The following is an 18,676-nucleotide window of genomic DNA, read 5'->3' as shown; positions in this document are numbered from 1 at the left end:
TGTGACTGTCCAATTTTCCCAACACCATTTGTTGAAGAGACTGTCTTTTTTCCCTTGGACATTCTTTCCTGCTTTGTCCAAGATTAGTTGACCATAGAGTTGAGGGTCCATTTCTGGGCTCTCCATTCTGTTCCATTGATCTATGTGTCTGTTTTTGTGCCAGTACCATACTGTCTTGATGATGACAGCTTTGTAATAGAGCTGGAAGTCCAGAATTGTGATGCCGCCAGCTTTGCTTTTCTTTTTCAACATTCCTCTGGCTATGTGGGGTCTTTTCTGGTTTCATATGAATTTTAGGGTTATTTGTTCCATTTCTTTGAAAAAAGTGGATGGTATTTTGATGGGGATTGCATTGAATGTGTAGATTGCTTTAGGTAGCATTGACATCTTCACAATATTTGTTCTTCCAATCCATGAGCATGGAACGTTTTTCCATTTCTTTGTGTCTTCCTCAATTTCTTTCATGAGTATTTTATAGTTTTCGGAGTACAGATCCTTTGCCTCTTTGGTTAGATTTATTCCTAGGTATCTTATGGTTTTGGGTGCAATTGTAAATGGGATCGACTCCTTAATTTCTCTTTCTTCTGTCTTGTTGTTGGTGTATAGGAATGCCACTGATTTCTGTGCATTGATTTTATATCCTGCCACTTTACTGAATTCCTGTATGAGTTCTAGCACTTTTGGGGTGGAGTCTTTTGGGTTTTCCACATAAAGTATCATATCATCTGCAAAAAATGAGAGTTTGACTTCTTCTTTGCTGATTTGGATGCCTTTTATTTCTTTTTGTTGTCTGATTGCTGTGGCTAGGACTTCTAATACTATGTTAAATAGCAGTGGTGATAGTGGACATCCCTGCCGTGTTCCTGACCTTAGGGGGAAAGCTCTCAGTTTTTCCCCATTGAGAATGATATTCGCTGTGGGTTTTTCATAGATGGCTTTTATGATATTGAGGTATGTACCCTCTATGCCTATACTCTGTAGAGTTTTGATCAAGAAAGGATGCTGTACTTTGTCAAATGCTTTTTCTGCATCTATTGAGAGGATCATATGGTTCTTGTTTTTTCTTTTATTAATGTATTGTATCACATTGATTGATTTGCAGATGTTGAACCAACCTTGCGGCCCAGGGATACATCCCACTTGGTCGTGGTGAATAATCCTTTTAATGTACTGTTGGATCCTATTGGCTAGTATTTTGGTGAGAATTTTTGCATCCATATTCATCAAGGATATTGGTCTGTAATTCTCCTTTTTGATGGGGTCTTTGTCTGGTTTTGGGATCAAGGTAATGCTGGCCTCATAAAAGGAGTTTGGAAGTTTTCCTTCCATTTCTATTTTTTGTAACAGTTTCAGAAGAATAGGTATTAACTCTTCTTGAAATGTTTGGTAGAATTCCCCTGGGAAGCCATCTGGCCCTGGGCTTTTGTTTTTTGGGAGATTTTTGATGACTGCTTCAATTTCCTTAGTGGTTATAGGTCTGTTCAGGTTTTCTGTTTCTTCCTGGTTCAGTTTTGGTAGTTGATACATCTCTGGGAATGCATCCATTTCTTCCAGATTGCTTAAATTGCTGGCATAGAGTTGCTCATAATATGTTCTTATAATTGTTTGTATTCCTTTGGTGTTGGTTGTGATCTCTTTCATTCATGATTTTATTTATTTTATTTTATTTATTTATTTTATTTTATTTATTTGGGTCATTTCTCTTCTCTTTTTGGTAAGTCTGCGCAGGGGTTTATCAATCTTGTTAATTCTTTCAAAGAACCAGCTCCTAGTTTCGTTGATCTGTTCTACTGTTCTTTTAGTTTCTATTTCATTGATTTCTGCTCTGATCTTTATTATTTCTCTTCTCCTGCTGGGTTTAGGCTTTATTTGCTGTTCTTTCTCCAGCTCCTTTAGGTGGAGGGTTAGGCTGTATACTTGAGACCTTTCTTGTTTCTTGAGAAAGGCTTGTATTGCTATCTACTTTCCTCTTAGGACTGCCTTTGCTGCATCCCAAAGATTTTGAACAGTTGTGTTTTCATTTTCATTGGTTTCCATGAATTTCTTAAATTCTTCTTTAATTTCCTGGTTGACCCATTCATTCTTCAGTAGGATGCTCTTTAGTCTCCATGTATTTGAGTTCTTTCCGACTTTCCTCTTGTGATTGAGTTCTAGTTTCAAAGCATTGTGGTCTGAAAATATGCAGGGAATGATCCCAATCTTTTGGTACCGGTTGAGACCTGATTTATGACCCAGGATGTGATCTATTCTGGAGAATGTTCCATGGGCACTAGAGAAGAATGTGTATTCTGTTGCTTTGGGATGGAATGTTCTGAATATGTCTGTGAAGTCCATTTGGTCCAGTGTGCCATTTAAAGTCTTTATTTCCTTGTTGATCTTTTGCTTAGATGATCTGTCCATTTCAGCGAGGGGGGTGTTAAAGTCCCCCACTATTATTGTATTGTTGTCGATGTGTTTCTTTGCTTTTGTTATTAATTGGCTTATATAATTGGCTGCTCCCATGTTAGGGGCATAGATATTTACAATTGTTATATCTTCTTGTTGGATAAACTCTTTAAGTAGGATATAGTGTCCTTCCTCATCTCTTATTACAGTCTTTGGTTTAAAATCTAATTTGTCTGATATAAGGATTGCCACCCCAGCTTTCTTTTGGTGTCCATTAGCACGGTAAATGGTTTTCCACCCCCTCACTTTCAATCTGGAGGTGTCCTTGGGTCTAAAATGAGTCTCTTGCAGACAGCATATCGATGGGTCTTGTTTTTTTATCCAATCTGATAGCCTGTGTCTTTTGATTGGGGCATTTAGCCCATTTACATTCAGAGTAACTACTGAAAGATATGAATTTAGTGCCACAGTATTGCCTGTAAGGTGACTGTTACTGTATATTGTCTGTGTTCCTTTCTGGTCTATGTTGCTTTTAGGCTCTCTCTTTGCTTAGAGGACCCCTTTCAAGATTTCTTGTAGGGCTGGTTTCGTGTTTGCAAATTCCTTTAGTTTTTGTTTGTCCTAGAAGCTTTTTATCTCTCCTTCTATTTTCAGTGACAGACTAGCTGGATATAGTATTCTTGGCTGCATATTTTTCTCATTTAGTGCTCTGAAGATATCATGCCAGTCCTTTCTGGCCTGCCAGGTCTCTGTGGATAGGTCTGTTGCCAATCTAATGTTTCTACCATTGTAGGTTACAGATCTCTTCTCCCGAGCTGCTTTCAGGATTTTCTCTTTGTCTCTGAGACTTGTAAGTTTTACTATTAGATGTCGGGGTGTTGACCTATTTTTATTGATTTTGAGGGGGTTCTCTGTGCCTCCTGGATTTTGATGCCTGTTTCCTTCCCCAAATTAGGGAAGTTCTCTGCTATAATTTGCTCCAATATACCTTCTGCCCCCCCTCTCTTTCTTCTTCTTCTTGGAACCCAATTATTCTAATGTTGTTTCATCTTATGCTATCACTTATCTCTCGAATTCTGCCCTCGTGATCCAGTAGTTGTTTCTCTCTCTTTTTCTCAGCTTCTTTATTTTCCATCATTTGGTCTTCTGTATCACTAATTCTCTCTTCTGCCTCATTTATCCTAGCAGTTAGAGCCTCCATTTTTGATTGCACCTCATTAATAGCCTTTTTGATTTCGACTTGGTTAGATTTTAGTTCTTTCATTTCTCCAGAAAGGGTTTCTCTAATAACTTCCATGCTTTTTTCAAGCCCAGCTAGTATCTTTATGATTGTCATTCTGAACTCTAGTTCTGACATCTTACTAATGTCCGTATTGATTAGGTCCCTGGCAGTCGGTACTGCCTCTTGTTCTTTTTTTTTGAGGTGATTTTTTCCATCTTGTCATTTTGTCCAGAGGAGAATAGATGAATGAGAGAACAAAATGCTAACAGGGTAACAACGACCCCAGAAAAATATACACTAAAGAAATCAGAAGAGACCTGAAACTGGGGGAAAAGAAAGGGAAAGAAAGCAAAAAGAAAAAAAAAGAAAAGGAAAAGATAAAAAAAAGAATATGATCAAATATGATCAGGCTGGTGCATAAATCAGTGCCACACACTAGATTTGGGGCATATTTTGGTCTGTTAGAAGAAAGTGCCTCCCAAAATTTTAAAGAAAGAAAAACTTATATATGTACAAAAATAAGGGTTAATACAATGAAGGGATGGAATATGACTGTAAAGATGAAAATTATAAAAGATTTTATAAAAGGAATTGATAAGAAGAAAGAAGAAAGAAGAGGAATTTAAAAAAAGGGGGACAGAATGTGATCAGGCAGGAGACTAGAACAAAGCCATACAGTAGAAATTTAGGGTATGTTTTGGTCTGTTAGAAGAAACTGTATCCCAAAATTTTAAAGAGAGAACAACTTATATATATATATATACCAAAAATAAGGTTAACTACTATGAAGGGATAGAATATGACTCTAAAAATGAAAAATAAAAAATATTTTTAAAAAAGGGATTGATAAGATGTTGGTTGAAAAAGGGAAAAAGAAAAGTTCAAAAAAAAAAGAGAAAGAAAATTTTAAAAATTAACTTCGAAAGACTAAAGAATCATGGTAAAAAAAAGCCATGGATTCTATGTGCATTATTCCCCTAGCGCTGGAGTTCCGCCGTTCTCATTGATCGGTAAACTTGGTCTTGGCTGGCTGTTCTTGCTGATCTGGGGGAGGGGCCTGCTGCCATGGTTCCCAAATGTCTTTGCCAGAGGCGGAATTGCCCCGCCCTTGCTGGTCTGGGCTAAGTAATCTGCTCGGGTTTGCTCTCAGGAGCTTTTGTTCCCTGCGAGCTTTCTGTCCAGCTTTGGAGGCGGAGAGTGAAAATGGCGGCCTCCCAATCTCCGCCCCGGAGGAGCCGAGAACTCGGGGCCCCGCTCCTCAGTGAGCTCCCAGAGAAAAGCCGCCAGTCACTCCCGTCTCCCCGGTCTCTGGCCACACTCCGTGCTCACCCGGCCTGTGACCGATCGTTTCTATCTCTGGCACACAACCCCATGTGGAGTCTCCAAACCCAGCAGATCCCTGCGGTGCGCTCCCGTGCCGCTCCTCCCGGGGGAGGAAGGTGAGTCTCCCCGGATCTGCCGCTTGTTGGGTCCCTGCTGGAGGAGCAGGGGCCCAACTGTGCCGCGGATCACGGTTTATGGCAACCCCGAGCTGAGAGCCCGCGCCTGGGCTCCGTCTCTGCAGCCGGCTTCCCGCTCCGATACCCGGGAGCTCGGCCGCACTCAGGCACCCCCGGTCTTTCTGTGACCCCGAGGGTCCTGAGACCACACTGTCCCCGCAAGTGTTCCACCCCCCTATCCCTCCCACCCCTCCGCTTAGCCACTGGAGCGATGTCTCTCAGCAGAGCAGACTTCTAAAATTTCCGATTTTGTGCTCTGGGGCTCTATCACTTGCTGGTAGTGGCTGATGGAGGCCCGCCCCCCCGCCATCTATCCTCCTGAATATTGCCTTGGATTCACTTCTCCGCACGTCCTACCTTCCAGAAAGTGGTTGCTTTTCTGTTCAGAGAGTTGCTGCTGTTCTTTTCTTCGATCTCCTGTTGAGTGCATAGGTGTTCAGAATGGTTTGGTCCCTGTCTAGCTGAATTCCTGGGACCAGACGAAATTTAGGTCTCCTACTCCTCCGCCATCTTGTTCCTCCCCCTATGGCTATAATTTTTAAAATAGAAAAATAACAAATGTTGGCAAGGATGTAGAGAAGTTGGAACCCTCATGCATTGCTGGTGGGAAGGGTAGAAAATGTCAGAGCTATCAGGAGTGGAATATGTTGTAGAGTGCTTTGTCCAAGAACTTTACATAGTTAGATTCCTTCTGTGTACCTAGCTACCCTCGCTCTTGGGGTTAAAAATATCCAAAACATTCCTCAGTTCTGCCTATTTTCTCTTCTTGTTGTATCTCTCTGCCTCTACAAGGTCTGATTCACCTCTCAAGTGGGACTGGCTTGCAAGTTTCTCCTGAATTTAATAATTTAACCACTTAATTCTCCTTAATGACTTTTCTTTTTTATTTATTTATTATTATGTTTAATTAGCCAACATATAGTACACCATTAGTTTTTGATGTAGTGTTCAACGATTCATTAGTTGCGTATAACACCCAGTGTTCACTTTTCTTTTCCTATACTACATTTTTCTCTTCTGATCAATACTTCCAATCGAAAGTTACTAAAATTCTTATTCCAGTATAATAAGTTTCCTCATTCATTTGATTAGATTCCAGTATAAGTTATTTTGCTTTCCACTGGGTTTAAAGATTTATCTGGTGACTTTTACATACGTGACTTCCAATTCATAAAGTATACGGTGAATGATAAAAAAGAATGATCAGGGTTAGTTAAGTTCTTCAACCCTTTCAAAATTATTGTATTCATTGATCTTCAAGTGTACTTAAGTTTATCAATTGTCATGTGTTCTTCATTCACTATGTCTTCTGCAAACTTTACACTACACTACTTGTCTTAGACTGCATCCAAAGAATGAAGCTTCAAAAGGCACAGTGAAGTGGTCTCCACTTATAAGGTGGGCAAATTTCATAAAACAGAACCATGTTCTATAGAGGAAAGAACACTACACAGTCATCAAGAGAGCTGTGTTCCAATACTAGATCTTTCACTTAATGGTCACATGGCTGTGGTTCAGTCAGTTAAACATCTGCCTTTGGCTCAGGTCATGATCCCAGGGTTCTCGGATCAAGGCCCGCATCATGCTCCCTGCTCAGCGGGGAGTCTGCCTTTCCCCCCCGCTCTGCCTCCTGCTCAAATAAATAAGTAAAATCTTTTTTTAAAAAATGGTCACATGACCAAAGGCAAGTTACTGAGCCTCGACAGACCCAGGTGTTCTCATTTGTAAAAGGAAGGAGTTAGACATGATGATTTCTAGAATTTAAGAAACCTGAGGATGATATTATAAGGAAGTTCCAATACATATGACTGAAGTACAGCAATAGGGATAGGTAGAAAGCATAAATGTAATGGGTTAAGCCCAGCAAGTGAGAAGGAGGAAAGTAATGAGGAGGCAGAATCTGCTGCCAGAAATAAATTTCTGCAAGCAGGAAGAACAAATTATTCTCTCCAAGGGTAGGCTTATACAAAATGACTCTCTCTGAACACATATTGGTAGCCACCTGGCCTGAGGAGATGATTGCTGAGCTGATGGCCATATGGAAGAAGAAAGGCAGATTTAGCTTCCTTTAAAAAGGGAGAAAATTCTAAATTCAAACATTAGCTAATAACTGATCAGCAAATCTTCAAATAGCTCTTTGTTTATTTATTTTGTTTTGTTTAGCTCTACCCTTCTTATCTATTTCAGTGTCAAAGATTAAAAATTGGATAAAAATTGGAGAAATAGGATAAAGTCACAGACTTAGAAATTTCTATAAGTGTTTCCACTACTATCCTCAAAATGCAAGTTTTTTTTATATGGAAGGGGCAACTTGAAACTTTTAGCCAGTAATTTTCCCTTTTTATTTCTGTCTAATACAGCCTAATCTGAGAAGAAATACCACATATAAAAGCTGTAAAACATGTGATCTGTCTATACTGCAGAATTTAATGGAATAAATCACTCTTTCCCCATTACTTCCCAAGGAATAGCTATTAACATTTGTTGGATATGTACGCCCTTTAATTTTCTATTAAATGATAAGATCTGCTTTAATATATGTTTCATTTTTTTTAAGTAGGCTCCACCGCCAGTGTGGAGCTCAGCATGGGTCTTGAACTCCTGACCCTGAGATCAAGACTGAGCTGAAATCAAGAGTTAGATGCTTAACCAACTGAGCCACCCAGACACCCCTATATAAGTTTCTATTTAAGCAGGACATTTAACTTTCTTAAAGTTATAACATTTTGGTGATGCATTTTGTCAACAAATTCAAGAAATCTTGAATATTTAAGAACCATGTTTATTTAGAAAACCCCACTCACACAGTGTTTTTTTTAAAGAAACTGAAAACTGTTTCTCTGAGAAACAAACTGAAGGTTTTAGAGGGGAGGGGGTGGGGGGATGGGTTAGCCCGGTGATGGGTATTAAGGAGGGCACGTACTGCATGGAGCACTGGGTGTTATACGAAAACAATGAATCATGGATCACTACATCAAAAACTAATGATGTATGGTGACTAACATAACAAAATAAAATTTAAAAAATAAAATATTTAAAGAGCTGAAAAAAAAAAGAAACTGAAAACTGGACAGATAGTGTAAAACAAACTGCTGTTTCTTCACTCTGGAACAAGGAATCTCTAAGCAACTCCTCAGCCTTTCCTTGATTGCCATGACTTTAACATTTCTGAAGATTATAGGCTGGTTGTTTTTAGTATGTCCTTTTAGTTTGGTCTAATGTTTCCTCATGATTAAATTCAGATTAATCACCTTTAGCAGAAATATCATGTAAGTGACACTGTGTTTTCTCATTGAATGTTAGCAGAAGTCCCATGATAATAACATGATATCTGTGGTGACTCCTCAAAAAATTAAAAATAGAACTACCCTATGAGCGAATGATCACTCTACTGGGTATTTACCCAAATAATACAAAAACACTTGTTCAAAAAGATACATGCACCCCTTTGTTTATTGCAGCATTATTTACAATAGCCAAACTATGGAAGCAACCCAAATGCCCACTGATAGATGAATGGATAAAGAAGATGGGATATATATACACACACACATATACATACAATGGAATATTATTCAGACATAAAAAAAGAATGAAATATTGCCATTTGCAACAACATGGGTGGAACTAGAGAGTATTATGCTAAGTGAAATAGGCCAGTCAGAGAAAGACAAATACCATAAAACTTCACTCATATGTGGAGTTTAAGAAACAAAACAAGGAAAAAGAGACAAACCAAAAAACAGATTCTTGGCTCTAGAGAACAAACTGATGGTTAGTAGAGGGGAGGTGGGTGAGGGGATGGGGGAAATAAGTGAAGGGGATTAAAGAATACACTTATCTTGATGAGCACTGAGTAATGTATGGAATTGTTGAATCACTATATTGTACACCTGAAACTAATATAACACTATCTTAACTACACTGGAATTTTTAAAAAATGAGATCTTTCAGTCCCTTCCATTTAAAAATTACTCTTTTTCCCTTTGTAATTAATAAGTTTTTTGTGGTTGTCCTTTGAAACCATAGAAACATTCCCTTTCTTTTTTTTTTTTTTAAGATTTTATTTTTAAGTAATCCCTACACCCAATGTGGGGCTCGAACTCACAACCCCAAGATCAAGTTGAATGCTCTACCAACTGAGCCAGCCAGGCCCCCCAGAATCATTCCCTTTCTTGTCAAACTTTTTGTTCATTTATTATAACAATATGTACTCATGGTTTCCTATCTTATTCAATGGGTTGTGATCCAACACTATCACTATTTATTTTAATGTTCCTATTGTCCCAGATTTGACCAATTGGGAGTCCTTTCAGTCTAGCCATGTCTTCCTCTTCCTCCCAATATTCTTTTTTTTTTTTAAAGATTATATTTATTTATTTGACAGAGAGATAGAGCCAGAGAGCACAAGCAGGGGGAGTGGCAGAAGGAGAGGGAGAAGCAGGCTCCCTACTGAGCAGGGAGCCCAATGCGGGACTCAGTCCCAGGACCCTGAGATCATGATCTGAGCCAAAGGCAGATGCTTAATCAACTGAGCCACCCAGGTGCCCCTCCCTCCAATATTCTATTATGAAAAATATCAGGGGCACCTGGGTGGCTCAGTTGGCTAAGCATCTGACTCTTGTTTTCAGCTCAGGTCATAATCTCAGGGTCGTGAGATCGAGCCCCATGCCGGGGTCTGCACAGAGTCTGCTTGAGATTCTCTCCCTTACCCTATGCCCCTCCCCTCGCTCATGTGCCCTCTCTCTCTCTCTCTCTCAAAAATCTTTTAAAAATTTTCCAAACATACTGAAAAGCTAAAAGTGTTTTACAGTGAGCACCTATATACCCACCACCTAGATTCGACAATTAACATTTTACTACACTTTTAAAAATTATCTATTTATTCATCTCTTTATCCCTCTATCCTTCCATTTCTCTTGTTTTTGATTCATTTCAAAATAAATTGCAGACATCAATACACTCCTCTCTAAACACTTCAGCATCTATATCTTTAGAGTTTGATATATGTTTTTTGGTGGGAATGCAAGCTGGTGCACCCACTCTGGAAAACAGTACGGAGGTTCCTCAAAAAGTTGAAAATAGAGCTACCATATGACCCAGCAGTTGCACTACTGGGTATTTACCCCAAAGATACAAATGTAGGGATCCGAAGGGGTACGTGCACCCCAATGTTTATAGCAGCAATGTCCACAATAGCCAAACTATGGAAAGAGCCAAGATGTCCATCGACAGATGAATGGATAAAGAAGATGTGTTTTTTTATAATTTTTTTATTATGTTAGTCACTATACAGTACATCATTAGTTTTTGATATGCGTTAAGTTTTTTTTCCTTTGAGGTAAAATTACACACAACAAACCATACAATTTTTAAGTGTACATTCACTGAGTTTTTGCAAAGCATAACTTGTGCATCCAATATCCCTATTAAGATATAGAACACAAAGTTCCATCATGCCCTTTTCTTATGCAATCCCCATCACCAAATCCCCAGGACAAGCGCTCTTCTGGTTCTTTTCCACTATAGATATGTTTTATCCCTTCTAATCCATATTTATGGAATCGTTTGTACCCTTTTGTGTAAGGCTTCTTTCACTCAGCATATTCTTTCTTGAGATTCTTAAATGTTGTTACACATATCAACAATTTGCTTCTTTTTTCTCTGAATAGTATTCCATTAATATGAATATACTACAGTTTGTTAGTCCATTCTCCAACTGATAGACACTTAGACTGTTGCCTGTTCTTGACTATTATGAACAAAGATGCTATAAACAATCTTGTACAAATCTTTTGTGTGGATATATGTTTTTATTTATCTTTAATACCCAGGAGTAGGATTTCTGGGCTATAGGGTAGGTGTATTTTTAGTTATATAAGAAACTGCCAGAATGTTTCCTGTGGCCTTTTAACATGTATCTATCATTCTCTGAGCACCTCCTTGCTTTGCACAATGAGATCTTCTAGATTCGTCTTATACTTTCCCTGCTCCCACCCTGGCATCACCCATTTCTCCAAGGAACCCGGTTTCTTTTAGTGGGGAATGGTATTTAGAGGCCAAGATCTTGGTTCTACACATGCTTATTGCTCCCAGGTCACTGCTCCCAAGTTTCTCTTGGGAAGTGTGTGTATGAGTGTGTGTGTGTGTGTGTGTGTATAAACAATAAGTTCACACCCATACTTTCCAGGCCAAAATAGTAACAGGGTTCATTCTAGTTTTCTCCCTTTTTTGTAGCTCCCTTCTCTCTTGCTTGTATTTATCTATCTATCTATCTATCTATCTATCTATCTATCTATCTATCTATCATCTATCTAATCAATCCCCCTGTGTGGAACTAATCTCCCACCCCACTGTCCTCTCCCCCACACTGATGTCTTTTCCTTCTCACTACACTTAAGTTCCAACATCCTGTATTAATCTCCCTTCCCACAGCTTCCCTCCTTACTCTGCTCAGGCTCTGACATCCCATACCAGATCCCCCTTCCATGTGAGTGCCCTTCATACATCCCTTAGGTTCTGACATTCTGTGACAAGGCATCTTTTCATGTAGATGCTCTCCTCAATCTACTCAGGCTTCTTATTCCTTATGCTGAGCTGAACTCCTACTTGGAAGTCCTCTTCATTTTGCTTGGGCCCTGATTCCCCATGCCGGGCTGTCTCTCCACATGGATACCCTCCTCTCACTGTTTAGGTTCTGACTTCAAGTGAAGCTGTCCCTCCATTTGGATGCCCTTCTCACTCTGCAAAGGCCTAAATACCGCATATGGATATCCTCTTCTTCCTGCTTAGGTTCTGATACCCCAGGCTAAACAACCTCTGCAGAGCCACACTCTCTACTCAGATAGGCTGGAGATTGCCTGTCTTCATGGATAACATCTTCACCTGCTCAGGCTCTGACAACCCATGCCAAGTCACTTCCTGATCAATGCCCTCCTTACCCCACTGGATTCGGATACCCCGCTCTGGGCCACCGTGGCTTCCTTTGATCAGGAGCAGATGCTTACCTTGTCCTGCCCCACCAATGGCTTAGGACCTAATTGTTCAAGAAGGGAAGGAATAAAAGGAGAAAAAGAAAAAGATACAGAAGAGGAAGAACCCACAAGTTACTTTTAATTTAATTCAAGACTATATCTTGAGGACCCTTTGAGTCCAAGTAATAGAAAACGCAGCCCAGAGTGGTTAAACAAAAAAAGGCTTTATTAGTTCACATGATGGAAAAGTCCAGGGCTATTTCAGGACACAGCTAGGTTTGGGAGTTCAAATAATGACATTAGGACAAGTGTCTGCTTCTTTCTTTTTGTCTTTTTCAGTCTGATCCTGCTCTTTTCTATGTTTTGACTCCATTTTCATACAGCCTTTACCCTGTGGAGACCAAGTCCAGTCTCACATCCTCACAGGTTTATTCAAGTCCAGTGGGAATAAAAAGGAAAATGTTCTCTTCCTAATAATCCAAGCAAAGAGTCTGGCATTTGTCTGGACTCAACCAACCACTCTGGCTGTGGGAGCAGAATGTCCTGACTGGCTTAGGCCCACGATGCATGCTGCATCTCTCAAGCCACGAGTGGAATCCCATTCAAACACACAAAGTGAGATGAAAGTGGAGTAGCTTCCCCAAAGCAAAATTTGGGATACAAGTAACAGGAGAAAGATGAGTGGATACTAAAGAGCAATAATCAACAAAAGTCCAACTATAAAAATGAGAAGCTTTCATTGATAAGATGACTAAACATACCACGCAATATGTTGTCAAATAGCTGATACAGAATGGCTGCTTGTCTTTCAAGGGAAGGAGAAATTGTGGTGGAAGCCTTCTTCAAGAAGGAGAGATTTTGAAATTTGAAATTTAAGCGAGAAGGGCACATACCCTACGACTTATTTATAATAATATATAATATATAAGTTATAATAAGTGTCAAAGAAACTTAACACACGTGCACCAGGAGACATGTATAAAAATGCTCACAGCACTGCTCATAAGGGTAAACTCTGGTGACAACCTGCATGCCCACGGACAGGAGAATAAATCCGTGGCAGTATGCTCACAAAATGACATACTATATAGTGGTGGAAATGAATGAGTCACAGCTAGAGGAACAACATGGATGGATATGGTAACATGATGTGGAATAAAAAAAGTAAGTCCCAGAAAACTATACATAGTATGATGTCCTTTCTCTGAAGTTTACAAGTAGGCAGAACTAAACCACATACTGTTTAGAAGTACACACACACACACACACACACACGAATAACACTATTGGGAAAATAAAAGGAAGGGAAAGATGAAGCAAAAGCAAAATTTCAGGATATTGGTGGGGGCGTCGGAGGCAGGGGATGGAACAAGGTCAGGCCATGGAGGAAGATGTGTTATTGGTAATGTTCAGGTTTGGTAGCACATTCGTAATTGTACAATTAAAAAAAATAAAAGAGATATGGATGCAGAAGCGTGCAAGGCATGGTCAGGATCACAAGTAGAGATACTGGAGCAGCTAAATTCGGGTGTACAACATAGCGGTTCAGCTTCTCTATACATTATGCTATGCTCACCTCAAGGGCAGCCACTATCTGTCACCATACTGTACAATACAATATCATTGATTATATTCCCTATGCTGTGCCTTTTATTCCTGTGACTTACTCATTGTATAACTAGAAGTCTGTATCTCCCACTCCCCTTCACCCTTTCTGTCCATCCTCCTACCCCCCTTCCCTCTTGCAACCATCAGTTTGTTCTCTGTATTCATAGGTCTGATTCTGCTTTTTGTCACAAGTCGTGTCTTAATTTTATAAATATGTATTGAGCCTTACTCTTGGTAATCTAATTATGTATAAAATGATTAATACTGGTTTGGGATTATGGAAACAGGAATGGAGAGGAGTGGCCACAAGATATATTGCCAAAGGCTAACAGGATAGGATTAAGTGGCCTGTTGGACATGGAAGGTAAAAAGTAGGGAGGAGTCAAAGTTGACCCTGGGGTTTCCCCCAGCTGAGTGTGGTAGAGTTAAAAAAAACAAAACAGAGGGGCACCTGGGTGGCTCAGTTGGTTAAGCATCCAACTCCTGATTTTGGTTCAGGTTATGATCTCAGGGTTGTGAGATCAAGCCCCACGTCCAGCTGGGCGTGGTGCCTGCTTAAGATTCTCTTGCTCCCTCTCTCTTTGCCCCTCCTCCCACTCTCCCCTCCCTCTTTCTCTCTCAATCCCTGAAAAAAAATTTTTTTTTAATTAAAAATAAAAGTACATTAAAAAAAACAAAACAGAAACAGGGAAGATGACACAGGACACCTTGAGCTCAATACAGGAAGTCACTGTAGGTGTTCTGTTGGGCTTTGAGTTGCCTTTGATATACCCGGTTTTCCATGGGTGGCTGTTGTCAGGGGCTTCAGTCAGCTATAAAAGGGGAATGAAAATTTCCCCAGTAGATAAGTGAACTTTTGATTAGTTCTTGGTTTTATGTCTTTTAGCTAAACTACACATCCAATTTTCAAAGCCACACCCTGACCAAGAAGTGAGGTTGTCTTTAAAACAGTTTCAGAAATACATAGAATTGGTTGTATCTGAACTCAGGGGCAATGAAGATCATGTTCTGGAAAGTGTTGTGGAGTTTCTGATGAATACTTTAGAAAGGAGCCATATTGAGAATCTGAGGAATTGTGCCAGACGGAAATGGCTGTACCAAATCCAACGTGCTGCAGAGACAAGTGGGGTGTCCCTGGAGCCGGTGTACACGGAGACCTTTAATGCCCTCACCCAGGTAGGTTTTTCTAAGGTGATATATAAAAGGAAAAATGTCCTCATAGTAGGTGATGTTCAATGGTTGCAAAGGGGGAGCACACGAAATTCTCTCGAAAAATCCCTGGGTACTGCTATAGATGTTTTATTCATTCCCAAACATTACAATGACCCAAAGCCTAGGAAAGATGCAGCTGGAATGATTGTAGGTTGGGAAGGTAGAAGTAGAGAGGAAAGGTATAAAAGACAGAATCATGTCTTGCGATTTCTAATTCCATTTGTGCTGAGAGTCAAATAAGCTTAAGGAAGAAAATAGACTAATATTGAAAAATACCAGTAAGGAAATGTGCAGGCACTTCAAGCCACATTTCCCTTGCATGATGTTTTGGGAGTCGGTTTCAAAAGGAACTATTTAAATCATAAAGTCATTATAAAGGAGGATCCAACATCACACAATATTTCATAGCACTGCCTAGAAACACACTGATACTATTATAGAATCGTGCCACTTAAAACACATGCCTTTGATGGGACCGCTGCCCACAGCTTTGCCATACTCTTCAAGACTCCCAGCTGGTTGCTCCTCCCAGGCAGAAATAGCATGGCTGTCTCCTATATATGTCACAGACTCCACTAGTCCGGGAACCCTGGAATCACTCATCTCAGTTAAATTGCAACACTTAATTAAAGGACTTATTTACTGAGTGGCTGAATTTTCCAGTATAGATTGAAATGGTGTGACCAGAAACAGAAGACTCATCTAGAAAAAGAGATATCACTCCAACTTGCTTCAGAGATCTGTGGTACATTTTTGTTAGTTACTCTATAGATCTTTTATGTCAAAAAGAAAGAATAAAGGCAGAAGAAAAAAAAACATGAAAAGCAAACCTAAGTATATAGAAAGAGGAGACAAAGATCAAGGAAAGCGTCTTTCATGTCCCCAACTTATGGACATACTATTATCATAGTACTGGTTAATGACATCATAATATTTTAGGTACAGAGAATTTTCAGTTATTTTAATTAGAAAGAGTAGTTGCATAAAGTCTGCATTCTGGGGCCCCAAGAAATTTTTTCCTGACATAAATCAAATATCATAGCCAAACTATGTTAAGAATTCCTTGAGAGCATTTTTTTCTACATTCACTCCACAGAAGATGGTGAAAATCTACTCAAGAAATATGAGTGAAATGAAGCCATATTCTTACCCTCGCCCTCTAAAATAAATACTTTTAAGTGAAGCCCAGACAATATGACTATAGTTTAAAGGGATCCAAGTTTTAAACCTCTAAATTTGAGTAAGATGAGAGATTTTTTTTTTAAGTAAACCAGTTTAATTGACATAAAGTAAATCGATTCCACTCATTAAAACTCAGATCTGGGAAGACCTAGTTTGCGGCGACATGGCTAAATGCACCAAGAAGGTCGGAATTGTGGGGAAATATGGGACCCGTTATGGTGCCTCCCTCGGGAAAATGGTGAAGAAGATTGAAATAAGCCAGCACGCCAAGTACACTTGCCCCTTCTGTGGCAAAACCAAGATGAAAAGATGAGCTGTGGGGATCTGGCATTGTGGCTCCTGCATGAAAACCGTTGCTGGTGGCGCTTGGACCTACAACACCACTTCTGCCGTCACAGTAAAGTCTGCCATCAGAAGACTGAAGGAGTTGAAAGACCAGTAGAAGCTTCACCATCTGAAACATTGCTAGCCTATAATAAATGGGTTAATTTATGTAACAACAACAAAAAAAACATACAAAAACTCAGATTTGGGAGATAGCTGTGAGGTCAGCCTTTTTCCCACTGCCCATGAATGCTAATTATTGGGATCAGATGCTCAAACAGGCTAATGAAGGGAGACATGATTAAAGTAATAGCTCTTTGGCTATTGGCAAATACATGGTCAGAAATATTTTGCCATAGGATGCTGAAGCCCATGGGAATAAGAAGATCAGTGCTCACATTTCCCTCTTAGAAGAGAACCTACTACTGCCTGATAGAGGGGAAGTTCTATTGAGGAACATAGCTTGTACTTTAGATGATGCTCCATTTGTACTGAACCGAGTGCTCTACAGGGACATGAAGGGAATCAGGTAAGAATTTCTTGAGGAGGTTGGTTTTACCCTTCTAAAAAAAAATAATTCCCTTTCTGAAGTAAACTAGTATTGAAATCCTAGTTAGGTGCCCAAGAGAGAAATGCCTCAAGTCACCAATGCTTCTGGAGTGGGAGGTGATTGGTTTCTAGTCTTGAATAATTGCCCTGGTCATTCCTAGAGCTCCCTCCTAGGCATTGATTTGCCATGTTTGGACTCTGCTTCACAATATCAGCTCAATTATTTCTGCCTGCTTTATAAGTTATGTCTCCGGCATCCTGTTTATATATGTTTACCCTGTTATGATCTAAGCTTGTTTTTTTAAAACTTTTTCTCAAGTCAGACTCTCCAACTGTAATTTCATGAGTCCACTTCTTTGACATATAATCCCAATAATTATGAATGGAGAATTTATTTAATTTCCTGCACAGTTTCATCTAAAGCCTTCTCCTGGGCCTTTCTACCATCTTCATATTCCTATTCCTCAGCTTCACAGTAGTGGATGAAGGAAAGCCAATACACGTGCCCCAAGTTCAACACCACGGGAACATCTTTTTCTGGAACCATTCCCTCAAGAAGAATGATCAAAACGGGTCATTCCTGGCTCTGCCTCTTCAGGATGCATATATGAGGATCTTTGGGGTCATGGCTGTTGACACCCTAAGAGATCCCAAAAAAATAAATATCTTTGTACCTCATGAGATCAGATTCTATCAGGTAAGTCATGGAGGAATTCTTCAAAAGCAATGGTAGGATTGCCTCTCCTTCCATACTTTTTATTTATTTTATTTTATTTTTTAAGATTTTATTTATTTATTTGACAGAGAGAGAGAGAGCAAGAGCAGGAACACAAGCAGGGGGAGTGGGAGAGGGAGAAGCAGGCTTCCTGCAGAGCAGGGAGCCCAATGTGGGACTCGATCCCAGGACCCTGGGATCATGACCTGAACCGAAGGCAGACGCTTAATGACTGAGCCACCCAGGCACCCTCCTTCCATACTTTTTAAAAAGCAAAACCTAAAACCAGATGAGAGTAAACCTGTATATATAGATAGTGTCATCCTACCTGTTCCTGTTCACTGTATCTAACAGTCTTTGGAGAGGTTCCTCATTACACATGGAAGGACTCAGCCTCAGGTGCACATCTATGCCTCAGTCTCTCTGGGGAGATTGTTAATATGTGTCCCATTGCCCTAATCATAGGAGCAGCATTTTATGCTGTAGAACTGAAATCCAACCATTAGACTACTAATTGAGACCCACAAAATAGGAATGAAGCTTGAGAAGGGACACATTTATGTTTTATTAATAGGGGAACCTATAAATTTTTTACTCTTTCCACAAATGCATTCCCATGGCTCTTGGTTTCAGTGCTATGATTTTTGAGGATGAAGAATGAAGGAAAAAGCCTAAATGTGTCTTGAGTATGCATGTTTTCAAATTAGATCACAAAAAAAGGCACTTTTAAGACGATAATGACCATTTCTACAAGCATTTTAATTTGGTTTTATGAATAGAAATTGCAATGAAGGAAGATTGAAAGCCTTTATGGAGGCGATGGCCTGAGATGTAGCAGCAATCAGGAGCTTGCTATGCTTTTATCACTTGTTCCCCTCTAAGCCCCTGGCTCTTTATGTCTATTTACCAGGATTTAAAATTTTCTCTTCCTGGGACGCCTCAGGTCATGATCTTGGGGTCATGGGATCGAGCCCCATGTCAGGCTCAGCGTGGAGTCTGCTTGAGA

The 18,676-nt window shown here is 39.8% G+C and overlaps 1 protein-coding gene and 1 pseudogene across 1 annotated transcript in view; both read left to right on the top strand.

Moving 5' to 3' along the window:
• Window positions 1-18,676, top strand: part of EFCAB5 (EF-hand calcium binding domain 5) — a 165,088-nt gene that overhangs the window by 119,429 nt on the left and 26,983 nt on the right. The window contains exons 15-17 of the mRNA XM_064582306.1: window positions 14,575-14,864; window positions 16,766-16,935; window positions 17,424-17,652. Coding sequence (XP_064438376.1) covers window positions 14,575-14,864; window positions 16,766-16,935; window positions 17,424-17,652 — 689 coding nt within the window. The remainder of the gene's footprint in view (window positions 1-14,574; window positions 14,865-16,765; window positions 16,936-17,423; window positions 17,653-18,676) is intronic.
• Window positions 16,070-16,759, top strand: LOC123854354 (large ribosomal subunit protein eL43-like; annotated as a pseudogene).

The sequence above is a fragment of the Mirounga angustirostris genome, unplaced genomic scaffold (genome assembly GCF_029215605.1).
Source record: "Mirounga angustirostris isolate CCGP_5_RB_7025 unplaced genomic scaffold, mMirAng1.0.hap1 SCAF_17, whole genome shotgun sequence".
Taxonomy (NCBI): domain Eukaryota; kingdom Metazoa; phylum Chordata; class Mammalia; order Carnivora; family Phocidae; genus Mirounga; species Mirounga angustirostris.
The sequence above is the reverse complement of the archived record's forward strand: the minus strand, read 5'-3'. Positions and strand labels throughout refer to the sequence as shown.